Consider the following 20,910-nt stretch of genomic DNA (forward strand, 5'->3'; position numbering starts at 1 on the left):
ACTGTCTTCCACATCTTTAGAGTATTTTCAAGTGATGCTTTCCAAAGTCTTTACTAGGAAGATATGTTTTTCTTTAGCCAGGGCTTCTTTCTTGCTATTCTTCCACACAAAAAAAATTGTGTAAGGCCTTAGAAATGGTGGAGCCATAAACTTCATCTCCAGTTGGTAGCCACTGAGTTCTGCAGCTCACTCCAGGTGACTTGGCGTTACAATAGTCTCTGTTACAAGTGCCATTCTTCTCCAGTGGCTAAGCTTAGGGAGGCAGACTGAGTTCCGAGGTATGTTCAGCGCCTTTGAGATGGTCTTGTACCCTTCCCCAGTTTGTGCTTCTCTATTATCATCTCCTTCACTTGTCTTGAATGCTCTTTGTCTTCATTTTGGTTTGGTCTATTAAAAATCTACCATACTGTTGGACCTTGCAGAGAGAGGGGGTATTTATTTGTATGAATTCATTGAAAACAGGTGATCCTCCAATTTTCTACATCATGAAATTTAGTGAATACAGTATTACACCTGTGGAAAGTTAGTGTAGTAAATACAAAGGGGATGAATACTTTTTCAGGCTCTTGATTTTGGTTTTTAGCTTTTAGTAAATTGTTGACAGGTTTTGGAATTTCTCTTTTGATTTGACATGATACACAATGGTTCGTAAAATAGCTCTAAAATCCTACAATATATTTTAAATTTAGAAAATGAGGTGGTAAAACGTGAAAATAGTTGTGTGAGTAGGTACTGTAAGGGCAGCAGAATCAGGTTTAATATCACTGGTATACATTGCGAAGTTTACCTTTGCGGTAGCAGTACAATGCAATACATAATGAGAAGAAAAAAACTGAATTACAGTATATATAAAATAGTTAAGTGGTGCGAAAACAGAAATTTTTAAAAAATTAGAGGTAGAGTTCACGGGCTCATTCCATTCAGAAATCGGATGGCAGAGGGGAAGAAGCTGTTCCTGAATCATTGAGTGTGTGTGTTCACACACTGTACCTCCTTCCTGATGGTAGCAATGAGAACAAGGCATGACCTTGATGGGTGGGGGTCCTTAATGATAAATGATGCCTTTTTGAGGCATCGCTCCTTGAAGATGTCCTGAATACCACGGAGGGTAGTGCTCCTGATGGAGATGACTAAATCTACAATCTCTGCAGCTTAATATGATCCTGTGCAGTGGTCCCCTCCACCACCCCATCCCCCCCCATACCAGACGGTGATGCAGCCAGTTAGAATGCTCTCTACAGTACATTTGTAGAAATTTGTGAGTTTTTGGTGACATACCAAAGATCCCAGGTATATTTCGATTTAATATTTTACTTCCTATATGAGACTTTTTACATTTACTTATATTAAATTTCATCTGTCATTCATCTGCTCACATCTATATTCTGGCTGGATTTAGCTGTCTTGATTCTGCTGCCTGAATGTTATCAACTCGTCCCCCTAATTTTGTGTCATCGGCAAACTTGATTCAGATTTGAATTTTAAATCCTACATGAAGTGATCAGGGCAGGATTTCTACACTTAGGAAATATTGCAAAGGTGTGTCCATTTCTGTCACGTAATGATAGGTCATCATTACTTTTTGAACACAAACACACGCAACTGACGGTATTGCTCTAAGCACTGTGTAGTGTCTTAACGGCCACACAAGTTCACACGACTGACGCTAGTTAGAAATGGTTCAGCAAGACTCCTGTTCCAATTATGTGGCAGTGTTCCAAATAAATGAGGGGAATCTCGGCTATTTTCTCAATTAGTGTTTGTTCTTTAAGGGTTGTCCCATATAAGTGGCTGCCCGATTAACCGATGACCCAATTAACCAGAATGCACTGTACTTGTCTCCTTAATTCATAGAATTTTGCCGTAGAAGATGCCCGTCTAAATCTTCATTTGCTGTTGAAGTTAGAAATAAAAAATTCTACAATTCCTAGTCCAAAAGGTAATGTTGCTCCTGGTCAGTACCAAACCATTCTTGGTGAAAACAACACCATCCTTGGTTGGTGACTCTCCTTCCCACTGTGTAATTGCTTGTGTCTTTTTCTTTCTCATGCCAAGTTACCACTTTGGGTAATAAAAGAGGGTGGGCTGTTGCCATGACTTTTTTTTTCCTGTGTTCTTTCCGTCCTCTCTATACAACCCCAACAAACCTCAATTAAACCTTTCGATGAGGGACATTATGGTCTACCATACTGAACAATGAGTTCACCAATTTTCGAAGCCAGTTATTGTTCCCATTTGAAACTCCTCAAAGCCCTTTATTATTTTCTTTCTTGACAGATTTTATTTTTGCTTTCTTTCATGTTTGCGGATCGTTTTTTCAATATTTTTCACTACGTGACTAAGTAGAATATCGGAGCCCCTGAGTTTGAAGATATTAAAATGAATAAAGCATAATAATAACCTACCTACAGTTATTTTGCACCCGATTTGTAACAGTGAATGTGAAAGTGTTATACTCAGTCCCATCAATGAAGTCATCAATATAGATAAATCATTCAGAGTGCAGCTAAGTTCATTAAAGCTTTTCATTAGTAAAATCCTACCAACCTGAAAATAGCTCAGTTAATTCCCAGCCTTCAATGTCCTGTTGCACTGCCTGTACATCTGTTTGTACACTTGCACTTGTCCAGTTTTTGTGTCAGCAATATACAGTCTTCACGTTCTCAATGGAAAGCATGTAAACTTGTTATTTTGCATTGGCAGTAGCAGTCCCCGAGGGTTGACGATAACTTGTTCTTACTGCCATTGATTGGGCCCTAAGTCCCATGGAAATCTGGAAGGCAGGTGGAATTTAAGAACATTAGAAAGTTTTTGCTAAGAACAGGCCACTCGGCCCAGCAAAGCTTGCCAAATTCCTATTCACATAGTGTGTTGAAATAACTATCGGGTTTAGATTTCAAGGTACTTCTGTCAACTACACAACTATGTAGTTTGTTCCCTATGTCCACAAGTCACTGTGTAAAGAAATGCTTCCTGATGTTAGACTGAAATCTCCCTTTAACCAGTCTCCAGCTATGGCCATGTGTCCTTGCTCATGGATTAATTGTGAAGTAGCACCTTACTTATATCCTTTAAAGATTTTAAACACTTCTATCATGTCTTCTCTCATTCTACGTGTACTTAAGCTAAAAAGATTTAATTATTTCAATCTTTCTTCGTAGCTCATACCCTACGGACCTGGAGTGAGTATAGTCGCCCCTCTCTGGACTCTCTCCATTGCCTTAACATCCCTCACACGATATGGAGAGCAAAATTGTACACAGCACTCAATGTGAGGCCTCCCAAGCGCATCATACAGCTGAAGGAGAAAGCCTCTTGACTTGAACTCCACTGAGTGCATTATATAGCCCAAAGTTCTTAATGGCTCCTGTGCATTGTCTAGATGATGATAGTGATGAGTCTACCAGGACACCCAAATCCTCCTCATACAGTGCACTTTGCAACTCAAGACCTCCCATTGTATATTTAAATTTATTATTTCTACTTCCTACATGTAATATTTTACATTTACTTACATTAAATTTCATCTGTCATCTATCTGCCAACATCTGTATTTTGTTCAGATCTAACTATTGATTCGTCTGTTATCAGCCCGTCCCACTAATTTTGTGTCATCGGCAAACTTGATTCAGATTTGAATTTTTGAATCCCATAGTGACCAGAGCAGGATTTCTACACTCCGGGAATATTGCAAACGTGCGTCCCTTTCTGTCATGTAATGATACTGAAAAACTAATTCACACCTTTATATTGAATAGACGAGATTATTGCGATACACTTTCTACTGGCCTTCCAAAGCGATCTACTGACAAACTTCAACTCATTCCAAAAGCCACTGCTCGACTTCTAACCAAAACCAGGATAGGGCGACATATCACCCCTGTACTAACTACTCTCCAATGGCTTCTTTGTCTTTTAGAATTGATTTTAAAGTCTCTTACCTGTTTTTAAAGCTCTCAATGGTCTGGATCAGAGTACACCACAGAATCAATCTTGTTCTATAACCCTGCCGGGCTCTCAGGTTTTCTTCTGCCGGCCTCTTAAATTTAAACAGTCTTCCTCAAAAGATAATTGACAGGTCAGCTTTTTGAGAACTATGCTTCTAAGCCGTGGAACTCAATACCTAAAATTGTAAGACAGATAGATCCTTTATTGATCCCAAAGGAAATCGCAGTAATACTACATTTGCACAGATATACAAATATTTGAAAAGTAAGAAAAATAAATAAGTTACCTTAAAAATAAGATGTACAAGATTTACACTGATAAGATTGTAATACGAGAATGACCATAATATTATACAGTAATGGGTGCACATTCACACCATCCAGCTAGGAAGTGATGGTAGGGTATCTGTGATAGCAGGGTGTGGTGAACAGAGGTTAATAACAGTCGGACAAAAGGACCATCACTTCCCTGGCTATAGGTTGACTCATTATAGAGCCTAATGGCTGAGGGTAAGAATGACTTCAAATAGAGATCTTTGGAGCAGCACAGTTGTCTTAGTCTATTACCAAAAGCTCCTCTGTTCAGCCAAGGTGGCTTGCAGAGGGTGAGAAACATTGTCCAGAATTGCCAGGATTTTCTGGAGGGTCCTTTGTTCTACCACAGCCTCCAGTGTGTCCAGTTTGACTTCTATAACAGAGCCACCCTATAGAAACTACAGCACAGAAACAGGCCTTTTGGCCCTTCTTGGCTGTGCCGAACCATTTTCTGCCTAGTCCCACTGACCTGCACACGGACCATATCCCTCCATACACCTCCCATCCATGTATCTGTCCAATTTATTCTTAAATGTTAAAAAAGAACCCACATTAACCACCTCGTCTGGCAGCTCATTCCATACTCCCACCACTCTCTGTGTGAAGAAGCCCCCCCCCCAATGTTCCCTTTCTAATCAGTTTATTGAGCCTGTTTTCATTGTGTCTGGTATGGCTGAATTAATCCATTAAATTGGTCTGCAGCCAACACGGCTCTCAGTTCACGGTGGTGGATGTGGACTCGGCCTGCTGCTGCTCCTCCGGGCCTCGGGGCGGCGCTGTCGCGGCAAGGGGCGGCGCAGAGTTCAGAGGGGGGGAAGGCGCCGCTCTTTACATCCGTGTTGCCAATGGTCGTTAGGGGACGGCTGTCCGCTTCCATAACCTGATATCCGCGCAGAAACCCAGCCAACGATGGGCTAAGGAGCCGTTTGAAGCTCCCACCGTCGCCACGAAGCTACCACACGCCCTAAGTAACGAGGAAGAGATGGGTTAGGGTGAGTGATTTGCTGATCGTCGAGCCTGACTCCGGCAACCGGACGGCAAAGCGGAGGGGTGGGTCCGCAGGCGCTGATTGGCTGCTCGGCCGCTAATCAAATGTTTCCCTGTCCTGTGATTGGTCCCTGGAAGTCTCTATCATGCCTTGCACCAAAGTGGGGATAAGTTTGGACGCGGTGACCTTTAGTTTTGCGGTGCGGGCCCGGGGGCGCCGTCCACATTCCCCACCTTATGCTCCTTGTTACTTTAATTGTCAGTGGAGCGCCCAGGAGTAGTTTACCAGACCATCAAGGCGGTTTGAGGTGTTCGCAGCTCCTATTACACAATCCAGTTGCAGATCTGGGTGAATTTACAACCTTACTTTCAACTAATTTCCTTTCACGGAATGAACTTCAACCAGTTACACCTGTAACCGAATGGACTCCGCTGTGAGTTGTTGTTTTTTAAAAAATATAAATATTGACCGCGATGCATCTACTTCTTCGTGTCAGTGTTTCACAACAGGTGATGGCGTGTACACTGTAGTTAGTGTTTATGAAGCAATTGGCACAGGTTATTAAGTGACCCACGAATTCCTTCGTTCTCTGCGGTGGGAGAATATTTTTTGATTTCGTTTTGAAGGCCGCGATTTAGAATCCAGCAGAGTAGACAGGAAATGCTACTTGTAGGGGGGAAGATTATGAGGGAACTGTATTCCAATTGAGGGTAATAAATTCGAATAACGAATGCCCAACAAGTCAGGCCATACTAAAGAAGAGAGAAATGTAATCAGTATTGCGGATAAATCACCGACAACCGAAGTAGGCAATTTTGATATGAAGGAAGAAGATAAGCTGAACGTTTTGAGTTCACTCTGAACATCTGCAATGTGGCCAAGTGGAATGTAGGGTGCTTTGTTTTGTCCTAAATGGAAAAGAGGTTAGATTGGAGAGAGAAAGAGCAAAGGTGAAGGACAACTGGATGTTTAGAATCCCTTAGAAAGTAAATGCAGCTACGAGTCATCGAGTCTACCTTTAGGTTCTCCGATGTAGAGACCACAGTATGAGCGAGCAGCAGCCCACACAAAATGCTGGAGGAACTCAGCAGGCAGCCAACAGTAAACAGTTCAGGCTGAGACCGTTCATCAGGAGTCCTGCCTGACCTGCTGAGTTCCTGCAGCATTTTGTGTGTGTTGCTTTAGATTTCCAGCATTTGCAGGTTTTCTCATGTAACGGGTTCAGTATACTAGATTGGAAAGTGAATATCCAGAAATTTAACTTGGTTAACTCTCCTTCCACATCTGCTTCCTGACATGAGTATTTCTGTCATTTTCTGTTTTTATTTCAAACTACTGGCATCTGCAGGTGTTTGGTATTTATTTAGGGGAGGGGGATCCAGATCCCACATTTATGAGTGAATGGGTCAGTAGAAATGGTGTCTATACATTACAGAAAGATAATTGGGCTGAGTGAAATGTCCTCTAAAGTAGCACAAGGAAGAGATATTTATCTCCAATATTAATCTAGTTATGGCATTTTCTAGCAAAAATTAATAATTTCTATTAATTTGTCATGAGAAATATGGTTTTGTTTTTGCTTATTTGTGTGATAGTCGTGATAATGAAGTTGTATCATTTTTTTAATGCATGCATTTCTAAATGACAATAAACGAGGACTGAGTGTCCTCATAATCTAATCTAAAAGTTATTGTGATAGAATGACATGCATCATTACAGAACTCTGCATTGGGTAAGCACGATGTTTTACTTTAATGAAATATTCTTAGACCATAACAATAGTTTCTGAGCTATGAAGGGTTTCATGCACGTTCATAGCTTTTTATGTTGTAACACCATGATCTGTTGCACATAACAGATCATGGGGAGGTGCAACGAGACCTGGGTGTCATTATACACCAGTCATTGAAAGTGGGCATGCAGGTACAGCAGGCGGCGAAAAAGGCGAATGGTATGCTGGCATTTATAGCGAGAGGGTTCGAGTACAGGAGCAGGGAGGTACTACTGCAGTTGTACAAGGCCTTGGTGAGACCACACCTGGAGTATTGTGTGCAGTTTTGGTCCCCTAATCTGAGGAAAGACATCCTTGCCATAGAGGGAGTACGAAGAAGGTTCACCAGATTGCTTCCTGGGATGGCAGGACTTTCATATGAAGAAAGACTGGATGAACTGGGCTTGTACTCGTTGGAATTTAGAAGATTGAGGGGGGATGTGATTGAAACATATAAGATCCTAAAGGGATTGGACAGGCTAGATGCAGGAAGATTGTTCCCAATGTTGGGGAAGTCCAGAACGAGGGGTCACAGTTTGAGGATAGAGGGGAAGCCTTTTAGGACTGAGATGAGGAAAAACTTCTTCACACAGAGAGTGGTGAATCTGTGGAATTCTCTGCCACAGGAAACTGTTGAGGCCAGTTCATTGGCTATATTTAAGAGGGAGTTAGATATGGCCCTTGTGGCTATGGGGGTCAGGGGGTATGGAGGGAAGGCTGGGGCGGGGTTCTGAGTTGGAGGATCAGCCATGATCATAATAAATGGTGGTGCAGGCTCGAAGGGCCGAATGGCCTACTCCTGCACCTATTTTCTATGTTTCTATAACTAAGACATTTTCTTCTACTGTGTTGGGAAAATGTCTAGCTGGTTGAACAGTGTCCATGGAGAAAAGAATTCGGTTCCCAACCTGGGTGTGCAGATCCCTTGCCCAATGGTATTGGTTTGTGGCATAAAGAAGGTTTAGAGCACAGAAATCAAGGACTTGTTTCCCAACCCTGGGATAAGTCAGTTGAGTCTACAAAGCACAGAGGTCGGAGTTATTGGGCTGGACGAGGCTGCAGTGAACAGGAGTGAAATCACAGATGGGTTTGGAAATGAAGATAAGAATTTGAATAATTAATACTGTCTGACAGCATTGCCAGTGTAAATCAACAAGCATAAACTCAATGCTCTATCTCCCACCATGGTTCAGTATTTATTATATCTTAAGTCTGTACATTTCATTCATCAGCTTTTCCTACCGCAATGTTTTCAGCTTTGAGGTTAGTCTCGTTAATCTCACATGCGGGACTAAGAACATTAGAGTATAAGGAATAGGAGCAGGAGTCGGCCATCTGGCCCGTCGAGCTGCTCCGCCATTCAATAAGATCCTGGCTCATCTGGCCATGGACTCATTTCCACCTACCTGCTTTTTCCCCTTAAACCTTAATTCCCCTACCATGCAAAATCTATCCAACATTGTCTTAAATATATTTACTGAGGTAGCCTCCACTGCTTCATTGGGCAGAGAATTCCACAGATTCACCACTCTCTGGGAAAAGCAGTTTCTCCTCACCTCCATCCTAAATCTACTCCCCGGATTTTGCGGCTATGTCCCCTAGTTCCAGTCTCACCGACCAGTGGAAACAATGTTCCTGCCTCTATCTCATCTATCCTATTCATAATTTTATGTTTTTAAGATCTCTCATCATTCTGAACTCCAGCGAGTACAGTCCCAGGCGACTCAATCTCTCCTCATAGTCTAACCCCCTCATCTCTGGAATCAACCTGGTGAACCTCCTCTGCACCGTCTCCAAAGCCAGTATCTCCCTCCTTAAGTAAGGAGACCAGAACTGCACACAGTACTCCAGGTATGGCCTCACCAGTACCCTGTACAGTTGCAACATAATCTCCCTGCTGTTAAATTCAATCCCTCTAGCAATGAAGGCCAGTGTTACATTTGCTTCTTGATAGCCTGCTGCACCTGCAAACCAACCTTTTGCGATTCATGCACAATACAAAGAGCCAATATTGTGTCAACACCGTACTCCGTAACCATTGGAATGTTAACAATTTAACTTTGCTTTGTTGTGACAATGCCCTTGTTTCATCCAGTCCAGCTATGGGACTTGAGGCCCAGGTACCATGAGGTATTCATTGACTGATTGAAATATTACTGTAATAATGAGCTAATGGAACAGCTGCATCAACACTTGACTCACACATGTGAGGGACAGGAATGGCTACTTCAAGTGCCGAGTTTTAGATGTTTCAGAAAGGACAGTGAAGGAGGCAAAAGAGGTGGGGGCGTGGCACTGTTAATCAGAGATAATGTCACGGCTGCAGAAAAGGTGGACGTCATGGAGGGATTGTCTACTGAGTCTCTGTGGGTGGAGGTTAGGAACAGGAAGGGGTCAATAACTCTACTGGGTGTTTTTTACAGGCCGCCAAATAGTAACAGGGATATCTAGGAGCAGATAGGGAAACAGATCCTGGAAAGGTGTGATAATAACAAAGTTGTCGTGGTGGGAGATTTTAATTTCCCAAATATTGATTGGCCTCTCCCTAGAGCAAGAGGTTTAGATGTGTTAGGTGTGTTCAGGAAGGTTTCTTGACACAATATGTAGATAGGCATACAAGAGGAGAGACTGTACTTGATTTGGTATTGGGAAATGAACCTGGTCAGGTGTCATATCTCTCAGTGGGAGAGCATTTTGGAGATGGTGATCATAATTCTCTCTCCTTTACAATAGCACTGGAGAGAGTTCGGAACAGACAAGTGAGAAGAGCGTTTGATTGGAGTAAGGGGAATTATACGGCTATCAGGCTGGAACTTGGAAGCTTAAATTGGGAGCAGATGTTCTCAGGGAAAGGTACGGAAGAAATGTGGCAAATGTTCAGGGGATATTTGTGTGGAGTTCTGCATAGGTACGTTCCAATGAGACGGAAGTTATGGTAGGGTACAGGAACTGTGGTGTACAAAGTCCATTGTAAATCTAGTCAAGAAGAAAAGAAAAGCTTACGAAAGGTTCAGAGAGCTAGGTAATGTTAGAGATCTAGAAGATTATAAGGCTAACAAGAAGGAGCTTAAGAAGGAAATTAGGAGAGCCAGAAGGGGCCATGAGAAGGCCTTGGCGGGCAGGATTAAGGAAAACCCCAAGGCATTCTACATGTATGTGAAGATTAAGAGGATAAGACGTGAAAGAACAGGACCTATCAAGTGTGTATGGAACTGGAGGAAATAGCAGAGGTACTTAATGAATACTTCACTTCAGTATTCACTATGGAAAAGGGTCTTGGTGATTGTAGTGATGACTTGCAGTGGACTGAAAAGCTTGAGCATGTAGATATTAAGAAAGAGGATGTGCTGGAGCTTTTGGAAAGCATCGAGTTGGATAAGTCACCGGGACTGGATGAGATGTACCCCAGGCTACTGTGGGAAGTGAGGGAGGAGATTGCTGAGCCTCTGGTGATGATCTTTGCATCATCAATGGGACGGGAGAGGTTCCGGAGGATTGGAGGGTTGTAGATGTTGTTCCCTTATTCAAGAAATGGAGTAGAGATAGCCCAGGAAATTATAGACCAGTGAGTCTTACTTCAGTGGTTGGTAAGTTGATGGAGAAGATCCTGAGAGGCAGAATTTATGAACATTTGGAGAGGTATAATATAATTAGGAATAGTCATTGGCTTTGTCAAGGGTAGGTCGTGCCTTACGAGCCTGATTGAATTTTTTGAGGATGTGACTAAACACATTGATGAAGGAAGAGCAGTAGATGTGGTGTATATAGATTTCAACAAGGCATTTGATAAGGTGCCTCATGCAAGGTTTATTGAGAAAGTAAGGAGGCATGGGATCCAAGGGGACATTGCTTTGTGGATCCAGAACTGGCTTGCCCACAGAAGGCAAAGAGTGGTTGTAGACGGGTGATATTCTGCATGGAGGTCAGTGACCAGTGGTGTGCCTCAGGGATCTGTTCTGGGACCCCTACTCTTTGTGATTTTTATAAATGACCTGGTTGAAGTGGAGGGATGGGTTAGTAAGTTTGCTAATGACGCAATGGTTGGGGGGTGTTGTGGATAGTGTGGAGGGCTGTCAGAGGTTACAGCAAGACATTGATAGGATGCAAAACTGGGCTGAGAAGTGGTAGATGGGATCAAACCAGATAAATGTGAAGTGGTTCATTTTGGTAGGTCAAATACGATGGCAGAATATAGTATTAATGGTAAGACTCTTGGCAGCGTGGAGGATCAGAGGGACCTTGGGGTCCGAGTCCATAGGACACTCAAAGCTGCTACGCAGGTTGACTCTGTGGTTAAGAAGGCATATGGTGTATTGGCCTTCATCAATCGTGGGATTGAGTTTAGGAGCCGAAAGGTAATGTTGCAGCTATATAGGACCCTGGTCAGATCCCACTTGGAGTACTGTGCTCAGTTCTGGTTGCTTTACTATAGGAAGCATGTGAAAACCATAGAAAGGGTGTAGAGGAGATTTACAAAGATGTTGCCTGGATTGGGGAGCATGCATTATGAAAACAGGTTGAGTGAACTCGGCCTTTTTTCCTTGGAGTGACGGAGGATGAGAGGTGACCTGATAGAGGTATATAATGTTACGTACTGTAACCTTTAGAAATAAACCAGCAGCAAAAGGTTTCACACTGAGTCGGGTTTTAATGTTAAAACCACTATCTTTATTAGTATCTACTTACAATATTGTAACTTAACCAAGATAAACAGGTGTTAACAGTGTGATGTGTATATATGTGTGTGGTATAGCTCCCTAACTAAGTTGAGCTTGGGGAAACAATGTTTAGAGTCTTGCGATGGTAAAGTAGGAAAGTTCAGTTCATCCACAGAATGTATGATAGGAGAGAGGTATTTGTAATCCAGGGTGAAACGTAGAGAATAGGTGGTTACGTCAAATTTCACAGGTAAACAAAAGATTCCATGATGGTAAAACGAGATAACAGTCACTGTAGATCGGGAATCCACATACGAGTTATCACCGGAAGTGATCTGTCACAGGGATATCGTCTTCAAGGGGTTGCCACACAACATACCCAGGCAAGGAGTAACACATAAGTGGTCTCCCAAACAAAATCCACTCCTTTGGATTACACGAAGTGAAAGACACCCATTCGTAGTCCACCGTGTGCAGATATTTAACCCACCCTTGTGGGCATGAGAGAGTTTCAAACCATCGCAGTGACAAGCTGAAGTTTCATCAGTGTCCCCCTCCCCATCTCCTCCCCCTCCCCATCTCCTCCCCCTCCCCATCTCCTCCCCCTCCCCCTCCCCATCTCCTCCCCCTCCCCCTCCCCATCTCCTCCCCCTCCCCATCTCCTCCCCCTCCCCTCTCCTCCCTCCTCCCTCTCTCCCCCTCCCCCCATGACTGTCTGTGTCCTTGTTTTAAACAAGCTGCCATCAGTCAGTGAACATCATAGTCCCACCTCATTGAGGTACTCTTACGATAACAGTCCACAGTAAATGAAACCTGTGGGTTCGTAACAATAAGATGATGAGAGGCATTGATCGTGTGGATAGTCAGAGGCTTTTTCCCATGGCTGAATGTCCCACAAGAGGACACAAGTTTAAGGTGCTTGGAAGTAGGTACAGAGGAGATGTTAGGAGTCAGTTTTTTATGCAGAGAGTGATGAGTGCGTGGATGGGCTGCCGGCAGCAGTGGTGGAGGCGGAAGCGATAGGATCTTTTAAGATATCCTATTTATCACTATTAATTGTTCCACGTAAGAGGGCTTTGCGGTGCTTTATTACCCATCCTCTCCAATGCTGTGGGGTATAATAAATAATTCCTTGTTATGAATCGCTTTTCCCTTTGGTCAATACTATCCATGTCCATAATTATATTGATCCAATGCCCAATTCATGCCCCTGTGCTCTCATTCCTAATTGATTCTTCTCCATTAACATGCATATCAGCTTACTTTGTCAGCGCTGGACCTTAAAGTATAGACATTGTCGATGCTCCAACCATTTCACTATATTCCTGGTGTGCAAATAAACACTGACAGATTGATTATTCATACGTATTTGCAGCTACATATTGTTGGTTCTGCTGCCATAAGCAGTGGCTCTTTCACTGGCAGTTTACTGCAACACTTCCCACCACAGCAGTCTTGCAACACTTTACTTTGTGCCATTGAAACTAGATAGTATCTGAATTTGATACTTTTCCTGTTGGTGACAGTAGCGGCTTTTGTTTGGCTCTTTGCATCAGTCAGCACCATTGCTATTCTAAAACAACACACACAAAATGCTGGAGGAACTCAGCAGCTCAGGTAGCATCTATGGAAATGAATAAACAGTTGACATTTTGGGCCGAGACCCTTCATCAAGACTGTTGTAGTTCTTAAACTTCTGTTGTATTCTGTTATAGTTCTTAAAATTCTGTTGGGATCAGCTGGCATGTAAAATATTGTTCGCGTTCTATCTTTTGCGATGAATTTCCCAAGAATTTCCAAGCTCCATACACTGAATGGGCTGAATATGCAGAATGTGTTTCCATTGCTTAATCTAAACCTATTTATACAGGTTTCCCCCGCCATCTGAAGGCAGAGCGTTCCTACGAAACGGTTCATAAGCCAGAATGTCGTAAAGCGAAGAAGCAATTACCATTTATTTATATGGGAAAAATTTGTGAGCGTTCGCAGACCCAAAAATAACCTACCAAATCATGCCAAATAATACATAAAACCTAAAATAACAGTAACATATAGTAAAAGCAGGAATGATATGATAAATACACAGCCTATATAAAGTAGAAATACTTCTCTACAACAATTGCCTGCACTGTTCCCCTAGCGAAAATCTCACGCAAGCGCCGTCAGCAGAAAATCTCACGCAAGCGCTGTTGGCAAAACACTCTCTCCAGTAAACTATAAGCTATGAAGCTGCCAAATCATACCAAATAACACGTAAAAATACACAGCCGATATAAAGTAGAAATAATGTATGTACAGTGTAGTATCACTTACTGGAATTGGGACAGCACCAAGCACACTGATGATGGTGTGTTAGGCTGAGTCGTCACAGGTTGGGGTGGTGCAGTGGCCCCTACCCTCCGGGCAGTGAACCGATACCGATGCGCGAAGCATGCAGGGGTGCAGTGGTAGCCGGGATGCATCGAGCTCATCTTTAAGAAAAAAGCCGAAATAAACATGCTAATTAATTAGGTGCCGCCCGGCACGTAAATGTTGGCCCAGATCAGCGGCAACACAATTGACAATCGCCTCTGATCTGGGCCGACAATTACGTGCCCGGTGGCACCTAATTAATTAGCTTATTTATTTCGGCTTTTTTCTTAAAGATGTGCAGTGTGCCTCCTGGCTACCACTGCATTCTCTGCGAATCGGTATCTGACCGGGGATTGGGGTAGTGGGACACTGGGGTGTCATCTCATCGTCATCTGTTTCCATTAGAGCAGGCAGCTCATCTTCTCCTATGACTGCCCGCCTCGATGTCGAAGTTCGAGGTTCTTCGTCTGCTGTGGCTGATGTGGAAGGCTTGCTTGACTGCTGAGCCTCGCGCATTTTTCTATCATACAGTTCTTTGTAAGCACTCAAACCATCCTGCAAATATCCCATAAACCTACGTACCCTTTCAAAATTAAAGTCGTACTTTTATCATTGAAGTGAAAATCTCACGCAGTTGCTTCACGTTCAGTTCCTGGACGACTTCACCTTCGGTCTGTTTGCTACTGTATTCAGTTTTGATTGTTTTCCTTTCCTCTTCCAATTGCATCAGCTCTTCATCTATCAGTTCTTGGTCATGTGATGCCAAAACCTCTTCAACATCATCTTCGTTAACTTCCACAAGCCAAACTCACTTTGTCCTTACTTGGTTCACCACGTTCGAAAAGCTTAATTATGTCTAGTTTTACGCTAAGTGTAACACCCTTATGAGCTCTTTCAGGCTTTTCGGATACCTTAGAACTCATCTTGCAAACAGCTGCTCACAGACACGTGTTTAAGCAATGCCGGTGAGAATGCCATTCCGAATCTGGGGGAGAACGTCTGCTCGGGGTGCACAGCGCGCTGCCTTTTATCGCGCACTGATTTTTTTTTCACGTGCTGCCTTTTTTCATAACAGTGAAAACAGGGAACTGATGTAGGTCTTTCTTAACAGTGAAGTTTCGTAAAGCGAACGTTCGAAAGGCGGGGGACACCTGTACAAGATCTTCTCTCAGTTTGAAACTGTGATAACTGGGTAGTTGTGTGCTGTTAAGCTTCACATTTTAAAAGATACAAGAAATGCTCTTCAGTTCCTTTATATTCTAAATGTTCTACACGAGAAGCTGAAAATATACAACTGGTCCAAGTGTCTCTGAAAAAAGAGTTTACTGCTGAGAGACTTCTTTATTAGAAGAACCATTTCTGATGGAAAAGCTGTTGAACTGAACCAATACCTATTTCTTTCCTCACAGAAGCTGCATGACTTGCGGTGAACTGGCAGCACACTTGGGCATAGTGGCTTCTATGGAGTCAGCCAAAGGACTTATTGTCTTTCTTTAAAAATATATTTTGCGATCGCAAGACCCTGCTGGATATTAAGAACTACCCCATCAGTGAGTTGCTCATTGCCAGAGAAACTGTAGGAACTGGACTGGATGCAGACCGTGACGTTGCCTGTGACAGAAAGGTGTGCAATCTTACAGCGAGTGATCATCTTAGTCGTTTTTCTTTTGATAGCAAGAAAGACCTGATGCTGCAAGTTCAACCATGGTTTTTTTTTTGGCGAATGGTGGGGGAACTCAGTCGTAGCAAGAACTCAGCCTCAAGCTGCAGTGTTGCCTGTTTGCCGCTGCCCAGGGGAGGGCGTGGAGTTGGGTGCTGCACTGGAGTGCTGGAGGTGGTGTGGTGTGATATCCATGCTGGAGATGGTGCCCCCCCACCCCCTCCCCCCCCCCATTTGCTTGGTAAAACACGAGCTATATGGTCTTTGACTGCAGACTGTTCAGACCCTTGGATTTTTGTGCGTCTGTATTTACTGCTGTCTTATATGTGCCTTGTGCAGTGTATGATTGCTGGTACTGTTTTGGACCATGGCCCCGGAGTAACACCATTTTGTTTAGCTGTATCCATGTATGATTGAATGACAATTAAACTTGAACTTGACTGGTTAAACATCTCCAAACTTTCTGTTTTGTTTTCACATTTCCAGCGTTCAGAAAATTTTGCATTTTAACCAGTACATTGTTGACTACTGAGTAACTTCTATGTCCTTAACTTTTGTCATATAACTCCATGGGCTGATTATACTTACTAAAAACAAATGGCTTGTCACTATTGTGTTTAAAATCTTTGGAATTTATTCATAGGCATTTTTGTCCCAAACATCTTGTGGAACTTGTTATTTGACTGATGGCGTCAGAAGGCACACTTTGTTTTCTAAAGTAGGTTGTTGAATTTGAGTGCCTACCGGCGTGTATTGCGATTGTAATTGCACAATGCTTTTGGATAATGAAATCTGAATATTATTCAACCATTTAAATTTAGTGACATATCGGGATGGTGCATTATATGGCATAGATGATGATCCCGTCATATTGCAGTTCTTAAGAACATGAGATAGTAGCAGGAGTGTGTATGTGACCCCTCGAGCCTGCTTCACAATTGCTGATCTGACCTTGGTTTCATCTACTTTACTGACTTTCCCACCACTCTTCACTCTCCTGTAGTTCAAAAATATTTCTTTCTGAGTGAATATATTCAACGACTTGCCCTCCACTTTTTCTAAGCTAAAGAATTATAAAGGTTAATCCTAATAAATCCAGTGCTAGAGACCATAAATGACAGTAACATATTCACATGAAACATAGTCATTGAAGCTTGGTGAGAGATCATGCCCTCAAATGGTGTGATTTTTATCTTAGGTGCTGAAGAGACACTGAAGCTGATGTAAAATCCATGTTTATTATAACAAGCAGACATTCTTTAGAGGACCCTTTAGGTAGAGTCTCCAAAACTCAAAGGATATCGCATTTTTTATACCTTTAAGATCAAAGGAAACAGCAGTTCATTCAATACAATTTCTACAGTTAGAATTGTTTACTTCAATATTTTGAGTCTGACAGTGCTACCATTCATTTGAATAACTACAATGGGGGGGGCACCTTTGAAGGTTCAAACACCTTTGCTGCGACAAACTAATTCACAAGGGCGTCCTAAAAGCTCTGAGGCAGAGATCCCAGGTACACAAAGTTAATGCTGTAAGGACTGGCTCAAGTACACAAATATCCCTATCGATTGAGCAAACATGCCTCTGAGTGTATTTGATGCGCTAAGTGATATCAGTCTGGTCTATAAGTTTCATCAGACTTGGCCACAACGGTGAAAAGTAACTTGTCCTGTGTTGCCTGGTTTGATGTAGCCAATTAACATAACCTCAGTCTTGCATTTGGCTGATGCATACTAGAATATGTCATGGTCACTTTACAAACCATATCAAAGTAGGCAGCAGCCTGTTCTCTGTAGAGGGTACTATTTATTTACAACACTGTCCTTTTAACTTCAAACTCATTACTGCTTTCGATTTACAATAAGAACTGAAAATTGGCTCTCATTTAATTAATGTCTGCTATACTCACATAATTTCATAACTCTTGAATCCTTAACAGATGAAACTCCAACAAGCTCTTAACTAGAGTTGAAAAGCATAGATGCATTGAAAAGGAAGAAATAGTGGGGTTACACACAAAAAGCTGGAGGAAATCAGTGGGTCAGGCAGCATCTATTGAAAGGAATAAATAGTCGAAGTTTTGGGCCGAGATCCTTCATCAGGACAAGGTGGAGAGATCAGTGTAAATCTGACCTTTCCGAATCTTTTTTCTAAACTTAAATTATATGATGAGAGGTGTGGAGTTAATGACATTATTGAACGTGTCTGATACAAGCTGTTGGTCTAGCCCTGTTTTGCTTTTTTTTGGGTTTTTTTTTTCTCTTTTTCTTTTGGGGTTTTTTTGGTTTATATATTTTTTTTCTTTTTATTTCTTTTTTTAATGATTAATCTCATGAGTTTGGAAGTCTTTTATATCTATGTTACTTAAAATTCATTTTATATATACTGATGAACATTATTCCAATCTCTTTGTACTAACTTCGTTATTGAGTTTATAATTTTGAAAAATTAATAAAAAGATTTAGAAAGGAGAGATCAGTGTGGAACATAAACGTAAGCTTTTGAGATGAATTTCTGCATTCATTGTTGCACCCCCTGCACTAACCAGCTATATTGTTCTGTGGGTGATTTGCTCAAAGGATAGGCAAACAAAGATGGTCTAAAATCTCGAGGCAGAGATCCCAAACACCCAGCATTGGTTGAGTTCTGAGAGGGAGTCACTTGACTAAGATTTCTGTGCCTTTTATTACCTCCATCACCTGCCTTCTTTGTAATTAATTGAAAACTGTTCATTTTTCAGCTCTAAAGATTAATCCAATCCATTCTCCCCAGTTTTTATTGCCCCGCTGTGTTTAGAGTATTTTCAGTTTTTGTTTCTGACTCTTGCACTTTTGAAGGTAGTTTTCTTTCAGCAGACACAAATACTCTGTTAATGATGGTAGGAAGCTGAGCACTGGATGTGGTAGTAATGTTCAGTTATGAGTGTATGACTGTGTATTGCTGATGTATGCAGAGATAGCTTATCAGCACGTGAAAGAGAAACACTTCGCAATTGTTAGAACAAAATTTGAAAGGGGAGGGAAAGTGGTCAGAGTGAAACTTTTGAGCACAAGGGTATACAAGCCTTTAGCCTACTGTGTGTTTCTCTGAGTTATTCTCTCAGTGGCCACCTCTTTGGGTACCCTGGAACACCTGGTCATTAATGTCAATATCTAATCAGCCAATCATGTGGTTGCAACTCAGTGCACAAAGGCATGCAGATATGGTTAAAGGTTCACTTGTTCAGACTAAACATCAAAATGGGGAAGAATTTAAACTAAGTGATTTGACTGTGGAATCATTGTTGCCAGACAGGGTGGTAGGATTATCTCAGAAACCACTGATCTCCTGGAATTTTTGCATAAAACAGTTTCTAGAACTTACAGAGAATGGTGTGAAAAACGGGGGGAAAAAAACATCCAGTGAGCAGCAGTTCTGTGGGCAAAAGCACCTTGTTAATGAGAGAGGTCAGAGGAGAATGGCCAGACTGGTTCAAGCTGACAGGACGGTGAGAGTAACTCAAATAGACACGCATTATAACAGTGGTGTGCAGAAGAGCATGTTGGAATGCACAACATGTTGAACCTTGAAGTAAATGGGTTATAACAGCAAAAGATTCCACTCAGATTCCACTCCTGTACCAAATAATTGCCTGCTGAGTGTAGATCTGTCACTTAGAATGTTTTAATTGCTATGCTTTTGCTAATTGTGTATATTCGTTCCCTTTTCTAGGATTTCCTTGCTTTAATTCAAATGGCCAGGAGGCAAAAGGATCAATGCCCTGCTCACCAATGCTGTGTCTTCTGACAATAACTACATGACCAATGAATTCTGTCTCGCCTTCCTCCGTTCAGTACATCCAGAGCCAGGAAGACTTGACTCCCACAGATACAAAGAGCCGACTGCACCCAGGCACCAGTGAGCAAGAGAACAGCTGGAATGGCCATTATGATTTGCCAGAGAAATCCCAACAGACTGAATCAGTTGATGTGGACAAGATTAAAGTTAAGCTGATGACAGCCTGGAACAATGTCAAATACGGTGAGGGTACTATCAGCAGATGGAATTCCTCCCAGACCTTCAGTGCAGTGTTTGTTACGCTATTTCCCATTCTGTCTTGTCCTGTCAGGAAACTGGCATGGAAAGCCTGACAGTGAATTCAGTGTGTGCACAATAGTGAGATTTAATGCGTTTTCAACCTTGGCACTTAATGATAGCATATTAACCAGATCTGAAAGTCAGAGAGTTTCCAAAACAATTCTGCTGTGTTTTTGCTAATGATTCAGTTATATTGTGTAATCACTTTTAATATTATTACCTTTTTATTGCTGTTGTATATTTACTGAGCTCCAATACCTTTTTTAGGTGGTTGTCATGATTCCCAGTTTAACAGCAGATACAAGATATTTAGTCAACATTATATTGATACCAACTGATCATTCCTGCCCTAATGGTCTCTGATAGCTTGTATTTACACTCAGTGGCCACTTTACTAGGTCCAGGAGTGCAAACCTGTGCAGTCTTTTGCTGCTGTAGCCCATCCACTTCAAGGGTGGACATGTTATGTATTCAAGGATGCTCTTCTGCACACCACGATTGTAACACGTGGTTATTTGAGTTACTGTTGCCTTCATATCAGCTTGAACTAGTCTGGCTATTCTCCTCTGAACCTTTCTTATTAACAAGGTGCTTTTGCCAAACAGAACTGCCGCTCACTGCATTTTTGTTTTGTATTTTTGCACCATTCTCTATAAACGCTAGTGAATGTTGAACATGAAAATCCCAGGAGATCAGCGGTTCCTGAGATACTTAAACCACCCAGTTTGTCACCAACGATCATTCCATGGTCATAGCCACACTGCTTCCCCATTCTCATGTTTGGTCTGAACAACAACTAAATCTTTTGACCATGTCAGCATGCTAGATATTTGCATCAGTGAACAGCTGTACCTAATAAAGTGGCCACTCAGTATATGTGTGTACAACAGAACATCCCAAAGTGCCTCGTAGAAGCACTTTGACATGTAAGTAATAGGAAAATTAGTATAAGGCTTAGTTATCGGTTGGTAAAAATGAGGTTTGGGTGGGGAATGCTTAAAGTGCAACAGCTGAAGAAGTTACTGCCAGTGGCAAAGCAATTGCTTTGAAGGCTGAGCAGTGTGTCGCGATTTAAGGAGCATGAATATCACAGAGAACTATTAGTCTGGGTCCAGTTGAAAGGAAGGCGTGCACTATGA

General features: G+C 42.1%; 1 protein-coding gene and 1 long non-coding RNA gene across 9 annotated transcripts in view; one reads left to right on the plus strand and one right to left on the minus strand.

The window, feature by feature from the left end:
* Positions 1-329: 329 nt before the first annotated feature.
* On the minus strand, positions 330-4,411 carry LOC134339429 (uncharacterized). The gene is made up of 4 exons (XR_010016398.1): positions 4,235-4,411; positions 3,942-4,123; positions 2,548-2,773; positions 330-415 (listed from the first exon to the last, which is right to left on the minus strand). It is a non-coding gene; the product is annotated as an uncharacterized LOC134339429 (long non-coding RNA).
* A 645-nt stretch (positions 4,412-5,056) lies between these two features.
* Positions 5,057-20,910, plus strand: part of LOC134339427 (cysteine protease atg4da-like) — a 41,704-nt gene continuing 25,850 nt past the window's right edge. The window contains exons 1-4 of one of the 8 annotated variants that reach the window (XM_063035917.1): positions 5,057-5,254; positions 8,702-8,872; positions 15,441-15,655; positions 19,406-19,714. In XM_063035917.1, the coding sequence (XP_062891987.1) occupies positions 19,498-19,714 (217 nt within the window). In that variant the 5' untranslated portion in view covers positions 5,057-5,254; positions 8,702-8,872; positions 15,441-15,655; positions 19,406-19,497. Of the gene's footprint in view, positions 5,255-5,364; positions 5,684-8,701; positions 8,873-15,440; positions 15,656-19,158; positions 19,182-19,405; positions 19,715-20,910 lie in introns of those variants that run through there. The other 7 variants (XM_063035921.1, XM_063035920.1, XM_063035919.1 and 4 more) reach the window with 7 other exon arrangements.

This window comes from Mobula hypostoma, chromosome 29, assembly GCF_963921235.1.
Source record: "Mobula hypostoma chromosome 29, sMobHyp1.1, whole genome shotgun sequence".
Taxonomy (NCBI): domain Eukaryota; kingdom Metazoa; phylum Chordata; class Chondrichthyes; order Myliobatiformes; family Myliobatidae; genus Mobula; species Mobula hypostoma.